The sequence below is a fragment of the Cornus florida genome, unplaced genomic scaffold (assembly GCF_030987335.1).
Source record: "Cornus florida cultivar Cherokee Brave unplaced genomic scaffold, ASM3098733v1 CherokeeBrave_3.0.0_Hap2_Chr06, whole genome shotgun sequence".
NCBI lineage: Eukaryota > Viridiplantae > Streptophyta > Magnoliopsida > Cornales > Cornaceae > Cornus > Cornus florida.
The window spans coordinates 67,693,546-67,715,288 of NW_026775576.1; the positions used below are offsets into that span (position 1 = coordinate 67,693,546).

Genomic DNA, 21,743 nt, shown 5'->3' on the forward strand with positions numbered 1-21,743 from the left:
CAATTTTTTTGAAAAAAAAAATTTACAATTTCAACTAGAGATAAATAATTATGCAATAATCAATTAAAGTAGATAATAATTCAAATCATAAATGCAAGAAAGATTGGGATAAGAAATTGCAAACAATGACACGGAGATTTATGGTGGAGAGCAAACCTTCACATGAAGCAAGCCCTTACTTCTCTTTCTTGCTAAGAGAACACCCTTCTCCTAAGCTTCTTTTGGGTCACACCAACCCTTACAGGTTTGTAATGAAGAATGTAAATGAAATATAAGATTGGATCTCTCTCTCAAGATAGATTTACAATTGTAGGCTCACAACTAAAGTAAGTATATAAATAAAATGAAGCTCAAATCTCTAGTATGGAATGAGTGATCAAATGATTGCCTTGAATGCTCTAGAATGGAGTTCTTGAATGCTCTTCAAATTGCTCTCAATGGGTGTATGTTATAACACAAGCTGCAGCTCCTATTTATAGAGAGTGAAGGTCAATATAGCTGTTGGAGGTCAATATAGCTGTTGGAGATGAGGTATCAATAATCCAAGTTCGCAGGTAGCCGTTTGATTTAAAATTGACTATGCATCGGTCGACTAATAGAGTATCATCGGTCGGCTGAAACCCTTTCGTCAACCGACTGATCCCCAATCGTCGGTCGGCCGAAACGATTGATAAAAGTTAATGCTCTCGGGACTTCAAGAAAGCTCCTTGTCGGTCGACTGATGCGTATTCTTCGGTCGGCTGATGCATATAAAACCCTTATCAGTTGGCTGAAACATTATGTTCAGTTGGCCGAAATGTTTCTTGGCCATAACCAACTCATTGTTATGAATCTTTGAATGTGATCCTCCATTTTTCTTCTTCTGTATCTAGGCTTTCAAATAAATTTTGGACAGTATATAATGCTATTCTACTCATGAAAGAACCTAGGATATGAGAGCTTCAATACATTTATACATTACTTTAACATTTGAATCTATGGCACTCCCTAAACTTATCTACCCCATTTGAATTGCCAATCTTGATTATTTATCTTCTCCATGTTTCACCTTTGAAGTTTGGAAGTGAATGACTTGTTTTTCTTTTGACTTTGGAGTGCATAGAAAATATCTAGCTTGGCTTTACCTTTCTTTGTTTTCCACTTCACTTTTAGACTAGCCTGTTAAATGTTCTCAAGGCAAATGTTAGTCCTTAAAATACAATTAATGTTTTGTGATCGTCAAAATTAATCTTGGGGTTAACAATTTCCCCCTTTTTGATGATAACAAAACATTTATGTGTTTTAGAAAATAGTGGAGTTGCATTAAAAAATACTCCCCCTATTGTTATACACATTTGCACTTCATAGCAAGGAAATCAAATGAAGATTATGAACATAGGCATTTATATTTTAAACTCCCCCTTACTTTGTGCATTACATGTCAAGACAGAGAATTTAAGCAATAAACACATACAAGGATACATATAGAGCCAAGGAAATTTTGCATGGATATAATATTACGGTTGAGTGCATATAGACATAAATTATCATAATAAGCAACTGTGTCAACAACTACATCAATAACTAAACCCAAACACCACCAAAATAAACCAATGGTCAACAAATATCGACTACATTTTCTCCCATTTTTTGTCATCCTCAAAAAGAAAACATAGCATAGAGAGGCAAAAAAAAAAAAAAACTGAAAAATAAAAGAAGGTAATGCATAGAGATCCTCGATAAGAAGGAAGATCGGCAGCCATACGTTGTTCCTTGAGATTCTTCTTGATTGAGTCGACATCACCCTCAATAGTGTCGAGACGCCCAACCATATCATTGACGGTAGCTTCAGTCTGGCGAGAGATGTTGATATGCTCATGTAGAAGAGCATTTTGCTGCGTGAGGAGCTCGAGAATAGCCGGATCGGTCTGTAGAGGTGGCATAGGAATGGGAGGATCAACTAGAGACGGATCATCATAATCATCATCCTCGTGGATAACAAGGGCTGGAATGTTAGGAGGGACAAGAAATTCCCCATCGTCCCCAAGTTCTCCCCTCTCTAAAGCCTCATTCTAAGCCTTCTCAATAGGATTGTACCACTACCCATCATGGTCCATTTTAAACCCCATTAACCCAAGAGTGGTGGATTTAAGTTTGTTTTTAAGCCCTTGATTCGTTTTTACTTCCCTTCCAACCGATACCCCCATAGCATGAAAGACACAACTCAAGGGCATAGCATAGAACAAGTGTTTGTCTTCACTCAGTTGGCAATCAAGAATATGATAAAACATGAGAAAAGAGAGATTAAAATCCTTACCATTAAGGATGCACCAAATGAGGAAGGCCTCCATGTATGAGACATCCGAGCGGCCTCCGGATTTTGGAAGGATTTTATACATGATGATATTGTAATTAACCCGAGCTTCCAAAGTAAGCTGTTTGGCGTGAACTTTTTGAGTATTTGTGATCCGCTTATTGTAGCTCATTTGCCGTACGGCCTCAAGCTCATTGAATCCCTCCCCTTGATACCATGTGAATGAGGTAAACTATTTGATGGAACCCTCAGGTAAGTCAAGAATGGAACGAATGGTTGGAATGCCCAACGAAAGACTCCATTTTCAGAGAATAAGGAACTTTTTCAAGATGTGTATAAAAGAGACGAACTAAGCGAGGATAGAATGGGACGTCCATAGATACATATTTTCCCAATCCTATGGTATCAAAGAGTTCGTAAGTGTTGAGATGAAGAGCCTCACATTCGGATTTAGACAAAACTTTCCCAAAGGCAACTTTTTTATGAAGGAATTTTGTATCATTTAGATTTTTCATGGCTGGGTTTTTGAAGAGAGCAAGGTTGGACACTGGCAGTGACTCAGTGTTACTAGCCTCGGCTTGCTCAGTATGACTAGCTTTTTTGCTTTTGGAAGGTGGGCGAGGGGGGTTTCTTCTAGGCTCAGAGGAAGACATAATATTTTAGGGTTAGGTTGGATGAAATTTTGATAGAGATAAAAACTCAATACTTGACAATATGTTGCTCAAAACAGTAACTCACAAAGCAATCACAGTGAATTGGTTCAAGAAACACAAGGAAGCTTCAATATATATACAGATGGAAAATTTAACAACAAGAACCCCAAACAAATGACTCAACTTTTCAACAATAAACCCAAAAATTTGTGCAAATTAAAAACCCGAATTTAATTTTGACAACACATCACAGAAAATCCTCAAATTTGGGCAAAAGAATCCTAGGGTTTTGATAGGATGAAAATACGACAAGATTGAAATTACGACAATTTTGAAATTCCAAAAGTGATACCCACAACTGAACAATTTCAGGGAGACATGACGAACCCCCAATTCGATTTCTAGATTGCAAAAATAGAAGCTTTGACAGAATAAGATTAGGGTTTTGCAAATATTAAAATAAATAGAAACCCTAAGATGAACACATAGGATGATATTAGGATTTTATAACATCAACTCACAGAATCAACATAGAATTCGTGCATGAATTTGGAAGATTTCACAGAGAGTGCATGAATTAGAGATCGAAACGTATATGAAAAGATGATACGAGATTATAAATTGATGAAGATGGGAATTTAAGATACACTTACCAGAGAGGATGAATTTTGGCGAAGGGGATGAACCAGTGGCGATTGAGAGACTTGGGAGAGGGACCAGCGGCGAAGATGGAGAAAAACCCTAGTTCTTAAAATGAATTGTCTAAATAAAACGATTTGAAACCCTAAATAAAATTCGCAGATCTAACTTTCGGTTGGCTGACATGACAACGTCGGTCGGCTGAACCTGTTTCTTTCGGTCGGCTAATAAGTGATTTTCAGCCGGCCGAAATACCCTTTATCACAATTTAGTTACTGGAAAGGACATCCTCCTCATATGTCATTCCAAGCTCTCTTTTGATAAAGCAAAATGTATCCTCTTGAAGGGGTTTGGTAAAAATATCCGCTAGTTGCTTATTGGTGCTTATAAAGACTAATTCAATGTCGCCCTTTGAAACATGATCTTTAATGAAGTGATATCGTATCTCAATGTGCTTCGTTCTTGAGTGCAAAATAGGATTCTTTGAAATACAAATAGCACTATTATTATCACATTTTATGGGAATGTGGTCAAACTTAAGTCCGAAGTCTTCAAGTTGTTGCTTAATGTAAAGCGTTTGGACACAACTACTTTTGGCCGCCACATATTCGGCTTTCGCCATTGACAAGGCCACAGAATTTTGCTTTTTGCAAGACCAAGATACTAGTGATTGACCAAAGAGGTGACAAGTGCCACTAGTACTTTTTCTATCAACTCTACATCCGGCAAAGTCGGCATCCAAATAGCTAACAAGATTGAAAGAAGTATTTCTAGGAAACCAAAGCCCCATATTTATTGTACCACATAAGTAGCGAAAAATACGTTTAACGGCACACAAATGAGATTCTTTAGGACTAGATTGGAATCTAGCACATAAGCATACACTAAACATTATGTCCGGTCTACTTGCGATTAAATATAAAAGACTACCAATCATGCCTTTATACTTCTTGATATCTATGATACCCCTCGGATCCGAGACACGGGTTGATCAGCCTAAGCCCAAACCCAAGGGAATATCAAACAATTAATATTTTAAAACGAACACGGAATACAAAATTGAATTAAGAAATAAAAATTAAGGCTGAAAAGAATACTAATTAAATAACATCCTCAAAGTATTAATGTTAAAATCCAATATTCTAAAACTTCCATTATTTTACAAATCGGGAATCCATCTAGTGGACTCTTAATAAAAACCAATCGAAAATAAAAACTGATGATAAAATCCAACTCTAAACATGGAATGAAATCCTACGTCGTCGGTAGAGTGAATGACCGCCTCTGCTCAGCTGAACAAGCCCTAAGACTGGAACCGTCCGTTATTTGAAAAATATAAGAGTGGTTCAGGCCCACGAACAAGTTCTAATCTAATTGTAATCCATACAGTAACCCGATACGCAGATACACCCTAAATATCTCAACAATATCTATCTAGTCCATACATATATATATATATATCCACACTAAGGACATTCACTGGACTATATAGGGGGTTTCAACCTAAAGAGAAGGCAATATGCAAAACGCACCTAAGTGGGCATGAGTCCCTAAGCCTAACAGGGTATACCTCAACCTATAATAGTCAGCTACGCATCCACTCCATATATACGCCTTAACCATCGACTATGAGACTCAAGCTCATGTTATGGTACCATAATCATATATATAAAGTCCATCCAAAACTATAGTATGTCACTCAATTGTTCATTGATTTGATATACGATTCATAATCCAGTTAGTCACCCAACTTATTCAGTTGATATGACTTAACTACAACCAACAGTTAATCCAGGTGGTCACTTAACTTACTCAGTTGATCTAACCTAAATATAAGTATGATTCAATTTTTACAATCCATTCCCTTATTCCAATAGGGTAGGTCTTAGAATTCTGAGTTAAGCCATCCCTAGTATGCCACCGTCCCATACCGGTGCATACAATCCACAACATCCAGATAATTGCCAGAATTTAAAATAATAATTCAGCAATTAAAGTCCAAAACCATGTAAATTACAGACCATAAATAATAGTACAGCAATTTAAATCCAGAATCATAATCCAGGTAATTACAGAATAGTATATAATATTTCAGCAATTATATCCAATCCTTAATTCATGTAATTTGCAGAAAAAGACAAATATTTTAGCAATTAAAATCTAGAGTATGTATAGGTTAAATCTGACAAATAAATAACCTTACTGTGCATTTAAAACGAGATTTAAACTCATGCTATAATCCATTAATTCGCTGAATTAAACTAAGCGATTAATTTCCCTCCAACCGTTAACAGCATGCAAAGTTGTATACTTTTTTACTGTTCTATCCATTAGCCTACAGGTATAATTTATGCCATATGAGGTTTTAATAATCCATGAAATTTCGTTTAAAACCCTCAGTACATTTCCACAAATATTTCAGAATACCAAATTCGTCCCAAACAGTGCCCAAAAGTCCAGATTTCACGAATATAAGGGAGCCTGTTCTTAAACTTGTAGAGCAGGCTCCAAACGAACATTGAGTAGGCTCAATTAAAAAAAAAGAGCTGGCTCCAAACACATTGAGCAGGCTCAATTAAAAAAAAAAAAAAGCCTGAACCTCTTTCGGCCTTCTGCTTCGTCTCCGGCCGCTTCCACCCCTTCTGTTCTTGGTAAAAACTGAACCTAAGGGTCTTAAATTATATCCAATTATCAATCCAGTCCTTTGTTTACCACAATTTGCATTAAAAGAACAATTAAAGCAACTACCGTTTTAACATGCTCAACGATTAAAAGGTGAAACCAACTTGCAGTAACACTTACAGATTAAGTTTAATACATACAGACGATGAACTTAATATATATTAAACATGCACGATTTAGTTTTATGATTCATTAAACCCTAGAGCCTATCTAGGTGCACAGAACACAAACCAACGGGAAAGAGGAAGAAAAGAACTTGCCTTTGCAGTTTTGGATTCAAAACTTTGTTGCCGTCTTCCTAAGTTTTCCGGCGACGTCCGGTTATCATCAACTCCACCTCATACTGCTCAGCCTTCCCTTCTCCTAAGTTCGACCCTTAAACCACAGCCGAGACCTTCACCAAGGTTACTCTGTTTCCCTCACAACCTCTCTTTGTTTCTCCTTTGTTTCTCGGTTTACAGAATAACGTTTTTAAGTTTTCTCAAACCCTAACCCACAGTAATGTTATATTTATAGGCTTAGGACACTAAAACCCTAATCCATGTCTAATTAAAGACAGAGCCCTAATACAAAACTTTGTCGACCCAACATGTATTCTAACTTAAAGCTATAACCGTAACACAAATTTAATAAACCCATTTTGAACAGTATAATAACTACACCAATTTAATTTCAATAAAACAAGTAAATTCCAACCAAAAATAATACAATTAATCAGTTTCAAATAAACCAAAATAAAACATTTAATTCATTTAGCGAAAATAAAACAAAAATACAATTAATTCCACTTAATTCAAATAAGTCAATTATAAAATAATAAAATCCAATAATAAATGCAATAAGATAAATAATAAAATACTGAGACTATCCTTTTAAAATTAGGGGTATTACAATATCTACATCTTTACCTTTCTCATCTTGATCAAGTTTCAAAGATGAACTCATGGGAGTTTTGGCATGTTTGAGTTCCTCCGAGCCAAATTTCTTTAGCAAATCTTTAACATACTTGGATTGACAAATGAAAATGCCATCAAGTGTTTGTTTGATTTGCAATCCTAGAAAGAAGGTAAGTTCACCCATCATACTCATTTCAAACTCATTTTGCATGCTAGAGGCGAACTTTTCACAAAGCACACTATTGGATGATCCAAATATGATATCATCAACGTATATTTGAATAATTAATAGGTTGCCATCAATGGTTTTAGTAAAACGAGTGTTGTCAATTTTTCCTCTAATAAAATCATTTTCAAGTAGGAAACCACTTAGTCTCTCATACTAAGCTCTTGGAGCTTGTTTCAAACCATACAATGCTTTTAACAATTTATAAACATGGTTAGGACAATCATAGCTCTCAAATCCCGGTGGTTGTTCTACATGCACTTCTTCCTTAATGAAGCCATTTAAGAATGCACTTTTTACATCCATTTGATATAACTTAAAGTTTTTATGGGATGCAAATGCAAGGAGCATTCTAATGGCTTCAAGCCTAGCAACGGGAGCAAAGGTTTCATCATAGTCAATTCCCTCTTCCTTGTTATACTCTTGAGCAACAAGTCTAGCCTTGTTTCTCACAAATTGTTCCTGATTCATCCTTTTTATTCCTAAATACTCATTTTGTTCCAATGATAGTCTTATCTTTAGGTCTTGGAACCAATTCCCAAACTTTATTTCTTTCAAATTGGTTAAGTTCTTCTAAAATAGGCCAAGATCCAAGACTCATCATTTTTGGCTTCATGAATATTTTTTTGTTCAATTTGGGAGACAAAAGCCACATAATTGCATATATCATTAATTTGAGACCTAGTACTTACTCTTTTGGATATATCGCCAATGATTTGATTTATTGGATGATTTGGCACTTGCTTCCAATCCTTAGGAAGTGTGTCTTTATGAGGATGACTTTTTTTTAGATCATCTTTGGGGAGATCTTCAAGAGATGAATTGTATGGATCAAGATTCTCAAAATTCTTTTCAATCTCAGTTACATCCTCATTATCATCCAATGAACATATAGAATGGGGTAATTGTGACTCATCGAATACAATATGTACGGATTCTATAACAACAAGTGTTCTTTTGTTAAACACTCTAAATGCTTTGCTACGAGAAGAATATCCTAGGAAAATACCTTTATCTAATTTAGGTTCAAATTTTCCTAGATTGTCTTTATCATTTAATACAAAACATTTGCATCCGAAAACGTTAAAATAATCAATGTTTGGCTTCCTTTTGTTCCAAAGTTCATAAGGAGTTTTATTACGAAGTTTTCTAATGATGACTCTATTTATGACATAGCATGAGGTACTAACGGCTTCGGCCCATAGAGATCTAGGAGACTTATGTTCATTCAACATAGTACTAGCCATTTCTTGGATAGACCTATTTTTTCTTTCAGCAACTCCATTTTATTGAGGAGTTCTAGGAGCCGAAACATTATGATTATATCCATTTTCATTACAAAACCTTTCAACATCTTGGTTGTCAAATTCTCTACCTCTATCACTTTTAATGGTTTTAATCTTATACTCTATTTCATTTTCAACTCTTTTACAAAATTTAGAGAAAATTGTATAAGTCTCATTTTTGTGTGTAAGGAAAAATACCCAAGTGAATCTAGAGTAGTCATCAACAATGACAAAAGCATAGAGTTTTTCACCTAAACTAGCTACTCTCTCCGGACCAAATAAGTCCATATGAATTAATTCAAGTGGTCTTGTAGTTGTTATATCCTTTTTTCTTTTGAATGATGACTTGATTTGCTTGCCTATTTGGCATGCACTACAAGTTTTATCTTTTGAAAAGTTAGTCTTTGGGAGGCCTTTGACTAACTCATGCTTAGATAATTTTGAAATCAATTCTATGCTAGCATGACCTAATCTTCTATGCCACAACTAACTATTTTCATTTGAAAATATAAGGCATTTAACATTTTGATCATGCAATTCACATAGAAGCAAGGTATACACATTACCATTTCTAAGAGCATAAAACACTTCATTGTTATTCTTTTCAACAATGTATTTATCCATTTTAAATAGCACATCAAAACCTTTGTCACATAATTGACTAATGCTAAGCAAGTTATGTTTTAAGCCTTTGATAAGTAACATATCATCAATAGATTGGGAAGAAGAGATACCAATAGATCCAATGCCAATGACCTTGCCTTTTGAGTTGTCTCCGAAAGTGACGTTTCCTCCTTTGTGAGGCTTGATTGAGAGAAATTTTGAACAATCTCCCGTCATATGTCTTGAGCATCCACTATCAAGGAATCACTTGTCCTTGGATGATGATGAAGTCTTCAAGCAAACCTACAAAAGGAATTTAAGTAATCTTCTTTTGGTACTCACATTTTATTGGGTCCATGAGAGTTAGGAAGAGGCATATATGTTCATTTAATAGCCCAAATTTCTTTTGTTTTGCATGGCCTAATGGGACAATGATTAATCTTATGTCCAAGCCTTTTACAATAATTGCATTTTGGACTTTGAGAGGAATTTTTAACAAAATAGTCATTCAAAGGTTTTCTCTTCTTTATTAGACAAGAATCTTTGTTGTGAGGATCATATTTAAGCCCATCCTTAGCATAAACATTTCTTTGCTTGCCAAGCATAAGACTTAAATTATCTCTACCTTTTGTGAATTTAGCTAAAGTCTCAATTTGATCTTTAATTATAACTTTCAAGGATTCATTTTCGGAAATTAAATCAATAGATGTCAATTCTTTAGCTAACTCACATTCTTTTTTCCTTTTTCAATACTTCATTTTCAAGAAAAGATTTTTCAAGCTTTTAAGAGATAATGTATTTTTCTCTTTTAAGACTAGCACACTTTTGAACCATTTTTCCTAATTCATTATTCAATTCTTTAAAAGCATCAAGTAAGTAATTGTGAGCATCAACTAATTCATCATAAGTAGTTTCTAAATCAAATGAGTCATGGTTAGAGTTTACCTCATCTTTATCGGCCATGAGGCAAAGACTGACCAATTCATTGAGTTCATTATCACTTCCGGATCTATTTGAATCATCATCCTCCAATGTAGCACGTATGGCTTGGGCTTTCTTTTTCCGTTCCTTTTCATTTTTGTATGCATAGCAATCCGATTTGAAGTGCCCCGGTTTCCACAATGAAAACAAGTAGGTGCTTCTCTTTTTCCTTGCTCACTTGTGGAACCACTTCTTTTGAGATTGTTGCTCTTTTGGTACTTCTTCATTTGAAGAACTCTTCTCATGGTTTTGGTGATGAGTGCAATTTCTTCATCTTCTTCATTATCGAGAGCTTTCTCAACTTCAACCTCTTTGGTGGTGGCTTGAAGAGCTAGATTTTTCTTGTGAGTTTCTTTGTTGTCATCTCCATTATTCATCTTTAGCTCATATGCCATCAAAGAACCAATGAGCTCATCAATAGGAAGTGTGTTGAGATTTTTGGCTTCTTGAATAGCGGTCTTCTTAGCTTCCCAATTCTTAGGCAAAGACCTAAGAATTTTTCTCATATTTTCGGATGATGTATATGACTTTCCAAGAGTTTTCAAATGATTAACAATGTTAGTAAACTGAGAATACATTTCACTAATAGTTTCCTTGTTATTCATGGTAAATAATTCATATTTATGGACAATCATGTTCATTTTAGATTCCTTAACATAACTAGTGCCAACATATGCAATTTCAACTTTATCCCAAATCTCTTTAGCCGTTTCACAATCTGAAACTCTATTGAATTCGTCTTTGTTTAGAGCACAATAGAGATTTGTGATAGCCATGACATTACATTTAACAAGCCTACGCTCATTTTGAGTCCACTTATCATCGGTTTTTGAAACTCTTTGATCATTAACAACTTTGGTTGGAATATGATCACCTTGTTCGGTGGCTTTCCAAGCATCGATGTCTAGACCTCTTAGAAAAGCTCTCATTTTGATTTTCCAATAGTTATAATCATTTCCATGAAACCAAGGAGGTCTATTGTTAGATTGACCTTCTTGATGAAAAATGGCCATGATCGTTCTCTAAGATGATTAGATCTTTAACTAGAGATTAGACTTTGATACTAATTGTTAGACACTAATTGACTCTAGAGGGGGGTGAATAGAGTCAATGGCCAATTTTTTTAAAAAATAATTTGCAATTTCAACTAGAGATAAACAATTATGCAATAATCAATTAGAGTAGATAATAATTCAAAGCATAAATGTAAAAGAGATTGGGATAAGAAATTGCAAACAATGACACGAAGATTTTAACGAGGTTCGGAAGCTCCTACTCCTCGGCTCAGGATCCCTCTTGAGACTTCCCAATCCACTAGAACTTTTCCTTTATGGTGGAGAGCAAACCTTCACATGAAGCAAGCCCTTGTTTCTCTTTCTTGTTAGAAGAACACCCTTCTCCTAAGCTTCTTTTGGGTCACACCAACCCTTACAAGTTTGTAATAAAGAATGTAAATGAAATATAAGATTGGATCTATCTCTCAAGATAGATTTACAATTGTAGGCTCACAACTAGAGTAAGTATATAAATGAAATGAAACACAAATCTCTAGTATGGAATGAGTGATCAAATGATTGCCTTGAATGCTCTAGAATGGAGTTCTTGAATGCTCTTCAAATTGCTTTCTATGGGTGTATGTTGTAACACAAGCTGCAACTCCTATTTATAGAGAGTGAAGGTCAATATAGCTGTTGGAGGTCAATATAGCTGTTAGAAATGAGGTGTCAATAATCCAAGTTCGCAGGTAGCCATTTGATTTGAAATTGACTATGCATCGGTCGATTGATGGAGTATCATCGATCGGCTGAAACCCTTTCGTCAGCCAGCGGATCCCCAATCGTCGGTCGGCCGAAACGATTAATAAAAGTTAATGCTCTTGGGACTTTAAGAAAGCTCCTTGTCGGTCGGCTGATGAGTATTCTTCGGTCGGCTGATGCATATAAAACCTTTATCAGTCGGCTAAAACATCATGTTCAGTCGGCCGAAATGTCTCTTGGCCACAACCAACTCACTGTTATGAATCTTTGAATGTGATCCTCCATTTTTCTTTTTCTGTATCTAGGCTTTCAAATAAATTTTGGACAGTATATAATGCCATTCTACTTATGAAAGAACCTAAGATATGAGAGCTTCAAGACATTCATACATTACTTTAACATTTGAATCTGTGGCATTCCCCAAACTTATCTACCCCATTTGAATTGCCAATCTTGATTACTTATCTTCTCCATGTTTCACCTTTGAAGTTTGGAAGTGAATGACTTGTTTTTCTTTTGACTTTAGAGTGCATAGAATATATCTAGCTTTGGCTTTACCTTTCCTTGTTTTCCACTTCACTTTTAGACTAGCCTGTTAAATGTTCTTAAGGCAAATGTTAGTCCTTAAAACACAATTAATGTTTTGTGATTGTCAAAATTAGTCTTGGAGTTAACACACACACACACACACACACACACATATATATATATATTATGCGATGTATATCACTTTATATTTAATTAGTAAGGGTAGTTTTGGTATATAAAATCATTTTCTTTTCACTCTCCTACTATTTAAACTAATGAAACAATATTTTCTTACAAATTTCTTTAAAAATATTCATGCTAACCAAATAGAAACTAAATTTTCTTTTTATTCACTTCACTTTCTTTTCCTTTTACTATTTACCATCAAATTTCGACTAACCAAACGGATCCAACATTAATATTTGTTTTAAGATTAGGTGTTGTGGACTCCATCATGCATTCATTTCATTGATGATGCTAAACGTGAAGATCGCATTGGTTTATATCATTGGCCAGGATTGTAAAGTAGACTAAGCTAAGAGGAAGAGTAGTATTACATATGAATCGGCTGTGAACTGATAAACAATAGTGCTATTATTATTATTATTATTTTTTGAACTTGGACTATAACCCAGGTTAACCCTTCAATAGCTCCGCGTGTGTTGATGTGTTCTTAAAGTTAATATGGTGGATGGTCCCATTTGTATTCGTTTGTGATTGGGCTTTGCTCCTGTTTGAATGTATTCTTTGGGCTCGCCCATGTTGTGGATTTGGCCATTTTTTGGGGCTTCGGCCCGATTGTATATTCTTCTTTCGTTTGTACCACCAATACTTTACCTTACGAAATAAAAATATTTATTTTGATTAACTCTTTATAAAATGGGTCAGGTTTCTATAAATGGTGCAGCCATGCCAACTTATTGAATTCCTAGTTTCAAATTTCATGACAAAGTATAGAATTTTTTTTATTTTTTTATTTTTTTTAAAAAAGGGTTGCGATCAAGCAGATTTGACCAACTAGTTTCAACTTGGTTTGCACAATTAATTCGAATTTCTATTGTATTTTTATCCGTTCATTTTTTATTCATCCAAATAAAAAGCCAAGTTAGAACTTAAAATAATTTTTATGTTATTTTATTATCCTTTTTAAAAATGAGTTGACCCGATGTATACTTAATCTACAAATTGAATAGAGTACATGTAAAAACAAAAGGGTCAATTACCTGGACTTCGCTGGAAGTTTTGGCAAACTACACAAGCTTGAGTCATACCTCGACTTTGAATGCATGTAAAAGGTCAATAGCGTCCTTAAATTATAATAATACACTATATTATATTTTATATAAAATGAAAAGTAAAATAGTTATTTTATTTGCTGAAAAGAAAATGCCAATGCTTTGGTTAGATATGTAGGAGAGAAAAGAAAGAAAATGATAATTAGTTATGAGAGAAAATAATAATAATAATAATATTAATAATAATAATAATTTACATTCATATTTGGATAGATAGGAGAAAAAATAAAAAAAATGTTTATTTTTGTTTGGATAAGATAGAGGAGATAAAAGAAAAAAAAAAAATTGATAGTAATCAAATTACTACCATACCTTGCATCTATAATTTTGGAGGTAGTTCAATGTTATAATTTTAAAGACTAATTTTGATATTATAAGAGTATCACTAATCTACTTTCCTTTCCTTTCAAATCTCTTCATTTTTTAAAAGAATGCAATATGAGGGATCTAGAGGGTTAGTTATCCCTCCAAATCTTTTCTTTTTTCCTCAAATCCTCCCATCACAATCCTTATTCTTTCCTTTCTTTTCTTTTCTTTTCGGTTCTTTCCTCATCCCCCAAATCCTTCCATCCAAATGATGCTTGAGAGTGCTTGAGTACAAAATTAAAAGAAATGACTTATTACTTTTACTGGCCCTCATGGCATTGAATAATTGGTGATTGGTAAAAAAAGTAGTGGGAAAGATCTAGGAATCAGGTAAAATACTACTACCATCCTATTAATTTCCAAATTAGATTTGGATTCCACTCTGTGATCCTTTCTCTCTCTATAAATAATCACAATTAACTTCGTCATTACGTAGTGCAGTGCAAGAGATCGAGTGTTATGTACCTATTCTGGTAAATATTACTGCATTATATACTTACTAAGTTAATTTTGCATATTTTCAAATATGCTAATTTTTTTAAAGTAGTAGGTTTGACTGTTAAGATTTTGAAACTAATTATAAATTTATACAAAAATACTATTTAATTGTTTTTATGATCCAAAATACTCTTAGTCAATAAAATAATTAATTACAGGTAATTAATTTGATCACTTTTGGAATCATTTATGACTATATATTATGTACCTAAGGTGGTAAATACTACTGTAGTATATACTTATTTGATTTATATATTCTGTATTCATATAAAATTACGGATTTTTTCTTTTCAAGTGTATTGCTGAAAACTAGGGTTTCTTTCTTTTCAATGATATATAATAATTATTAATTAATTAATTTAACTCCTAGCCTATCATTGGTTTTTTCCTTTTCATGCCCACTCGTCTTAGTCTTACCATGTCAATAATTGGTAAATATAGGATATATATTTATGATAATAATAGTAATCTATTAGTTCAATAAGATTAAAATTCATTTATTAATTTCAATACTCATCAATGATGTTTGTCCAATATGTATTGAACAGAGGTATGGATTTTGATAATGAAAAAGGCGGGAAGAGCAAGACCTATAACAATTGGGAGATGTATGTGGCGTTAACACTTTGTAGATGTATTTGTCGGTTGGTGTATTTTTGCTGCCTCATTTGGTTGGTGCTGTTGAAGAAGATATCATATGGTTTGTTGATACGAAATAATACAAAATGGATGGATTTTAATTTTTAACTGAGTTGGGCTTATATTTCGTTATCCAAACCAAGCCCAAATATTAATAAGTAATGATATATACAATGAGCAATTTTATATTTTGTGATTGGATCACAGTCTTATGGAATTTGAATTGAATTTGATTCAAATTCGACTCGTTTACAAATATAAACTGTTGAGAAGCCCACTGAGGCACGACTGGAAACGGGGCCTCAACATTAGCCCATTTTCCACGGTCAAGAACCGTCAAAGGAGAAACTGGATCACGACTCGAGGAAGCGTATTCAGGTGAAAGAACTTTGGGTGGTAAGTGGACGGTTGATATGACAGGAGAGACCGACGTAGATGGCTGAAAGACAAAGGGTAAAGGAGAACCTTCGTCATGGCTGACGTCATGAAAGGATGAAGACTGTGCACCAGTGCTCTTGCAGCTGCTGATGGCTGGGCAGCTCAACTCAAGATCAGAAGCTGAGAAGGAGGGGATTGATGATCTTCCAGAGGTACCTGTATACCAGAAGGACCGTCATACCTTAGATATGGTCCAAAGGGGAGATTATTGGTTACTGGCAGGTTGCATTGCTTCACTGTATGCCCTAAGCAACCACATAGATAGCAAAAGTGGATAATCTCTCGTATTGGAACGAAATCCACCTGGGTTCGCCATTAAAATTCATCCGGAGACCTCGTCGCAGAGGTCTTGTGAAATCCACCGTGACCCGGAGCCGTAAGAACCGTCCTCCATCTTTCACATTCTCTCTGATCTCCACTGCATAGGTATGGAGGAAAGAGGCAGCGATCTTTCTGCTAACACACTCGTTTATGCCTTCCAAAAGGAGGTTGGATGGATGGACCCAAAAGTCCACCATTCTGAATAGATCATCTGAAATGACTAGGTTTGGGCGCCATTGAATTAGGATAAGAAGGCGATTGTTGAAATGCCATGGCCCTGTAAGAAGAACCTGTTGTAAGACTGTCTCTTCTTGAAATAAGAATTGGTAGATATTTTCTGAGAGTTTCAGGACTTTAAGAGACGAATAAACCCATAATTTTCCAAGGGTGTCTCGCAGACCCCCCACATTAACGCCGGTCTCTTTCAACAATTTTCCTACAAGGCTTTTCTTGCACCATTTAATGCCTTTTGTAAGGTCATCGTCAGTAATATTAATGGTGATGTCTTCATCTTCAGTGAGAGTAAATCCTCCCACCTGATGAAGTAGTCGGTCATCCATAAATAGAGAAAGAAACAAGGAGACAAAAAGAACAATCAGAAAACAAGCCTCAACTAGCAGAAAAGAGGAAAGGAACTCTCACAGGAAAGAAAGAGAGAAAACCTCTACGGAACGAGAGGAAAATTACCACCTAATTCAACCTTCAACTTCAATTGTTCGTTCGTACATACATTTTGTTTGTGTATATTATCTAAGGTAGTAATATATATAGTTTAGTATTTTTTTTTTGGTTTTGGGATGGGCTTGAGCCCATCAATCCTAACACCTTGATATGCCCTTGTGTAAATATATGCGGCTGTCTCTTCAAACCCTCGAGATATTCATCACCACAAATCTTGCAAACCCTTTTTCTTGTTTATCACCACAAACCTTCCAAACCCTTAAAATCCTTCTATCGGTCATCATCATCTAAAGTATCGAAAAAGCTCGTATTTATCTCAAACCCTAAAAAAAACTCTGAATACATTCAAATTTCTTGATTTAAAATGAAAAACAATCAAACAATTTAAAAGAATTAGAAGATTATACTTATACACCACTTTTTTATTTTTGCCTAAGGCCTCAATTTAAATTGAGCCGCCCCTAGTGTTCTGGTATGAGCGTGAGGAGAGAAAGGACTCATCGGAGTCGTCTACTCTGGTGACCTTTTCAGGGCTCAATCTTGTCGGTTTGAGGGATCTAGCCAACTATAGTTTGTTGAGTTGGCAACGATACCAAGTCTTCCTAAGCATGGAGTTGTCTAGATGTTGTTTTCACTAAGGGGTTATGAAAGGTTTTTGGTGGGAAAGTTTGATCGAGATGTTGGGGATTTGGCAAAAATGAAATAATGGGCTTTGAGGGCTATGGAAATTCTTTGTGTGTTGCCATAGTCTATCTTTCTATACTCTTCTTTTTTTTTTTTTTTTTTTTTTTTTTTTTTTTTTTTTTTTTTTTCTAAAATATCTTTTTGTGAACTTAGAATTTCTATCAAAATTAATTTTGATCTAGTTACTCTTCGTCTTGAAACAAACTCAAGCAACACATTTTTTTTAAAATTATTTTATTTTATTTTATTTTATTAATGTCTATGTTTTTATCATATCTTTTTATAATAAACAAGCACAAGACTTTAACATCACCTGAGCCAAACTCTTTTTTTTTCCTAGGTTTTTTTTTTTTTTGGTTGGTTTGCTATTAACTTTTTATTTTAATTTTTATAAATTTTTTATTTTTAGTAACTATATATATATATTTTTGAATGTATTTGAAGGAGAATGGAATTTGGTAAAAAGTAATTGGACACCCCATTCTAATTTTGTTTTAAATATTGGGACTGATTTATAATACTTGCCCGAATTTTTTCCGTCTGAGAGTATACACTTATTTTGGAGTGGCATAGGCAGGGCCGGCCAATGCGACCAAGGCTGGGCCTCAACCTCAAATTTTGAGGCTCATAAGGGATGGAAAAAAGGAAATTAAGTTTAGGACAAGTCTTGGTCGCCTTGGGCCTCAAATTTAGAGGCCTCAAATTCTGAGGCCCGTAGGGGATAGAAAAAAATAAAAATAAAAAAAAAAGTTAGGGCAAGTTCCAGACGACACAATCTGCTTCGACACTCCGCAGGGCTATCGCCTCAGTTGTCTAGGTATGTTCATCCTCTCTCTCCCTTTGCATGAATCGATCTTTTATATATGTTTCTTTCTTTCGTTCATCTCATCATTTGATTTGTTCTAACTTTGGTTCGTTTGATTCGGGCCTTTACCTTTGTTCCAATATTGAAAAGTAGCTAGGGTTTTTTGTGTGTGTGTGTGTGTGTCACTGTGTGTGATGGCTATCAAAAGCTGAATGAATATATTATGGTTCTCTTAGTATGTGTGCCTTTCTGCATGTGTCTTTCATGGCGATCGAGTCCATAATCTATGGTGGGTACTTTTTTTTTTTTTTTTTACTCTCCCTAATTCCACTCCAATCTCACAACAGCAGCAACCATACCCCTTTTCCTCATAATTTTTTGCATTTTCACATTCAGTCCTACGAAAATTAAGGATCCCTTCTAGTGGGTTGAGCCGTTGAGGTAATAATTAACTTTTTCGATCTCTAAATTATGCTCATACATAAAAGTGCCAAATTAAGGGTTTTTTTTTATATATTTTATTTTTATATGAAGATACATACCACCATTATTGATGTTATTTGAAGTTGGCAGCTAGAATTTCAGTTAATAAGACTGTCAAAGCACTTGCCATCAGAATGTACAAACACATGGAAATCAAGAGCAGGCTTTAACAAAACAAAAGTTAATGGTTTTTCTATTAAGTTGCACATGTTTTCTGTAGCAATGATCAATCAACCACTGCTACTAAAGTTGATTCCTCATCCTGAAATCAAGAAAGGGGTAATTGACTCCCAAAAAGCACACAAAAAGTGTAGTGTAGTTAATATAAAGAGTGAAAGACAAAACTATATATGATAGTGGATGCCACATATAACCTAAAAATCCCACTAATTCTTCAGTACTACAAGTTCAGCCTCCTATATATATATATATAGTCACCTCATCTCCAAATATTTTTGTCATATGTAATCATCAAATTTTAGTAGCTATATAAACAATGAATGTAAAAGAAACTGCACATGCGCACAATTATTTATTGGTAATGATAAATTTATAATTATTAGTTAGTTGTCTTGTGCGAACTGCACATGCCCACAATTATTTATTGGTGGTGATAAAAATTTATAGTTAATAGTTAATTGTCTTAAGCACACGGCACATACGCACAATTATTTATTCGAAGAGATAGATTTATACTTATTAGTTAGCTGTCTTATGCACGCTGTATAGGCGCACAATTATTTGTTGGTAGTGATAAATTTATAGTTATTAGTTAGTTGTTTTTTGCACAATGCACAAGTGCACAATTATATTAGCTATAGAATCTGAAAACATCGTGTTAAAATTTCTCACTCTTATAATTTTTTTTTTGCGTGTATGAAACTTAAGGGCCTCACATTTGAAAGTCCGTCTAGGGCCTCTCAAAATATTTGGAATCTCAGGGCCGGCCCTGGACATAGGTTTATATAACAATATATTTCTAAGAAAAGTTATAGTTTAAAGTATATATTTGTTATTTATATTAAAACAAAATTTTATTTTAAATGAAACTTGTATTTTAAAAAGTAACTTATAAGAAACTCATATTTTAAAGAATTTGTATTTTTAAGGAAACTTGTATGCTTTAGGAAATTAATATTTAAAGAAAATATTCTTTTGGAAAAGTATATAATTTTTAGAAAATATTATTTCTTTAGACATCCAGTGCAATTAATTGTCTAATAGAATCATAGAATTATAGGTAGCTCTTGGTAAATTCTATATAGTATATGTACATATATGTCAATATATTATTGAGAAAGAGATTTATGTATACATACAATTTTTATTGCTGAAATTAGTTTTTTTTTTTTTAATCCTTTTTTCAATAGTATTAATTTCTCTTCATCCGGATGGGGGCTCTCATGCCCACATAATTATACTTTTTGATCATTGTCGTTTTTGTAGTAATTAGTTATTATTAATATTATTATTATTATTTCTTGGTCCTTTGGGCAGGTATGGGTGATGATAAACGGGAGAGAAGGTCCTTTACAAGTTGGGAGATCTGCGCGGCATCAATGTATTTCAGCATACATGCGACAATGCAGCTTGTTTTTTTGGTGCCTGTATTTGTCCATGCTGTGATAGATATAATATATATATGTAACTGATGATTATGTTGCATGCTTTGCACTTATTAAAATGATGGTGATCGCGGCCGTGTCAATTATGCCTACTTGGTGTTGTTATATCTTCTGTCAATACATCATAAACTTTTGTAGCGGCACTAAGATGGTGAAACCCTTGACAAATTTTTACACACCTGCTTGTTTGGAGGACGGGAAGAGACGTCGCATTTCAGTGATCAGCTTCTCAATCATATCTGGGTTGGCTGTTGTTTTAGTGCTGGTATCACTTTTGTGGAATGTCAGGGAAGATCCAAATAACGTAGTGGCTTCAAATATCATTGCAGTTTCTAAAGCCTTGTGCTTCGTTTTCTGGGTCTTAACCACCATACTACATGTTTGGAAATTGTATTCACTTGCTAGCTCCTCCATTAATGGTAGCGAGGGCGAGGTTGCAATGGTTCCATTAATGGCAGCGAGGGCGAGGTTGCAATGGTTGTATAGTTAGCTATTGCTATGTGAATGGATGAGAAAGCAGAAGTTGTGGAGCTTATGCTCTCAGTACTTGGCAGATGTAATGGTGGATAGATTTAAGTGCAACTTTACAACTTCATTTAATTTTTAGAGGAGATTCAAGATATATCTATGCATTATATAATATAAAGCAGTAGGCACTCTTGGAATGTATCTTTCTTTTCTCTTGTTTTTCCTGAAATGTTTTAGAAAGGAAGCAAGTTCATCATGGTTTTAAATCCCAACACAAACCTACACGGGCTGAACTCAATGCTGTTCACAATTGATGTTGTGCACCTTATTTGGTACTCAACGTTCCATCCTAGCATATTTTGCTCAAAAAATATCTACTCGGCAACAATATGGTGCAAGTTTCCTAGTCTCCATTGCAAGTTTCCTCGTGTATTAGGGCATCCAGCTTCTTGACTTTCCAAACTAGGTGTGTGTATAGGGGTTGTCTTTGTTCTAGAGAAAGGCCTTTCATCCTTGTGGACGGACGTCAAGTTAAGAGCACGCTTTCCCATAGTAATTCGACCTACTTGTTACGCCATAACCTATTTCTATCTATTTAGTGAATTGCTTTCCCCTTGTCATTGTTGGTGTGGCACTCCTGTTCCAACAAAGCAAGCAAGCTTGTCTATATTAACAATGGGGGAACACATAGAGAGGATAATGATTTAAAATCTGACAATGTGAATGGGGATGATATCGTCTCTTAGATATAATCTAATGAATAAAGATTTAAAATTCGACAATATAAATGGTGACTGATATCATCATAATGTCATTAATATCCATAATGTAATAATGATGTCATGTCATTAATATCCATAATGTAATAATGATGTCATCAACACTTATTTTATAAA

General features: G+C 34.5%; 1 protein-coding gene across 1 annotated transcript; it reads right to left on the minus strand.

Moving 5' to 3' along the window:
- Positions 1 to 15,493: 15,493 nt before the first annotated feature.
- LOC132314264 (uncharacterized) lies at positions 15,494 to 16,661 on the minus strand. Its single transcript, XM_059813146.1, has 2 exons — positions 16,115 to 16,661; positions 15,494 to 15,936 (listed from the first exon to the last, which is right to left on the minus strand). The coding sequence occupies exons 1-2, from the start codon at positions 16,659 to 16,661 to the stop codon at positions 15,494 to 15,496; spliced, it is 990 nt and encodes a 329-aa protein (XP_059669129.1).
- Between the last annotated feature and the right edge of the window lie 5,082 nt (positions 16,662 to 21,743).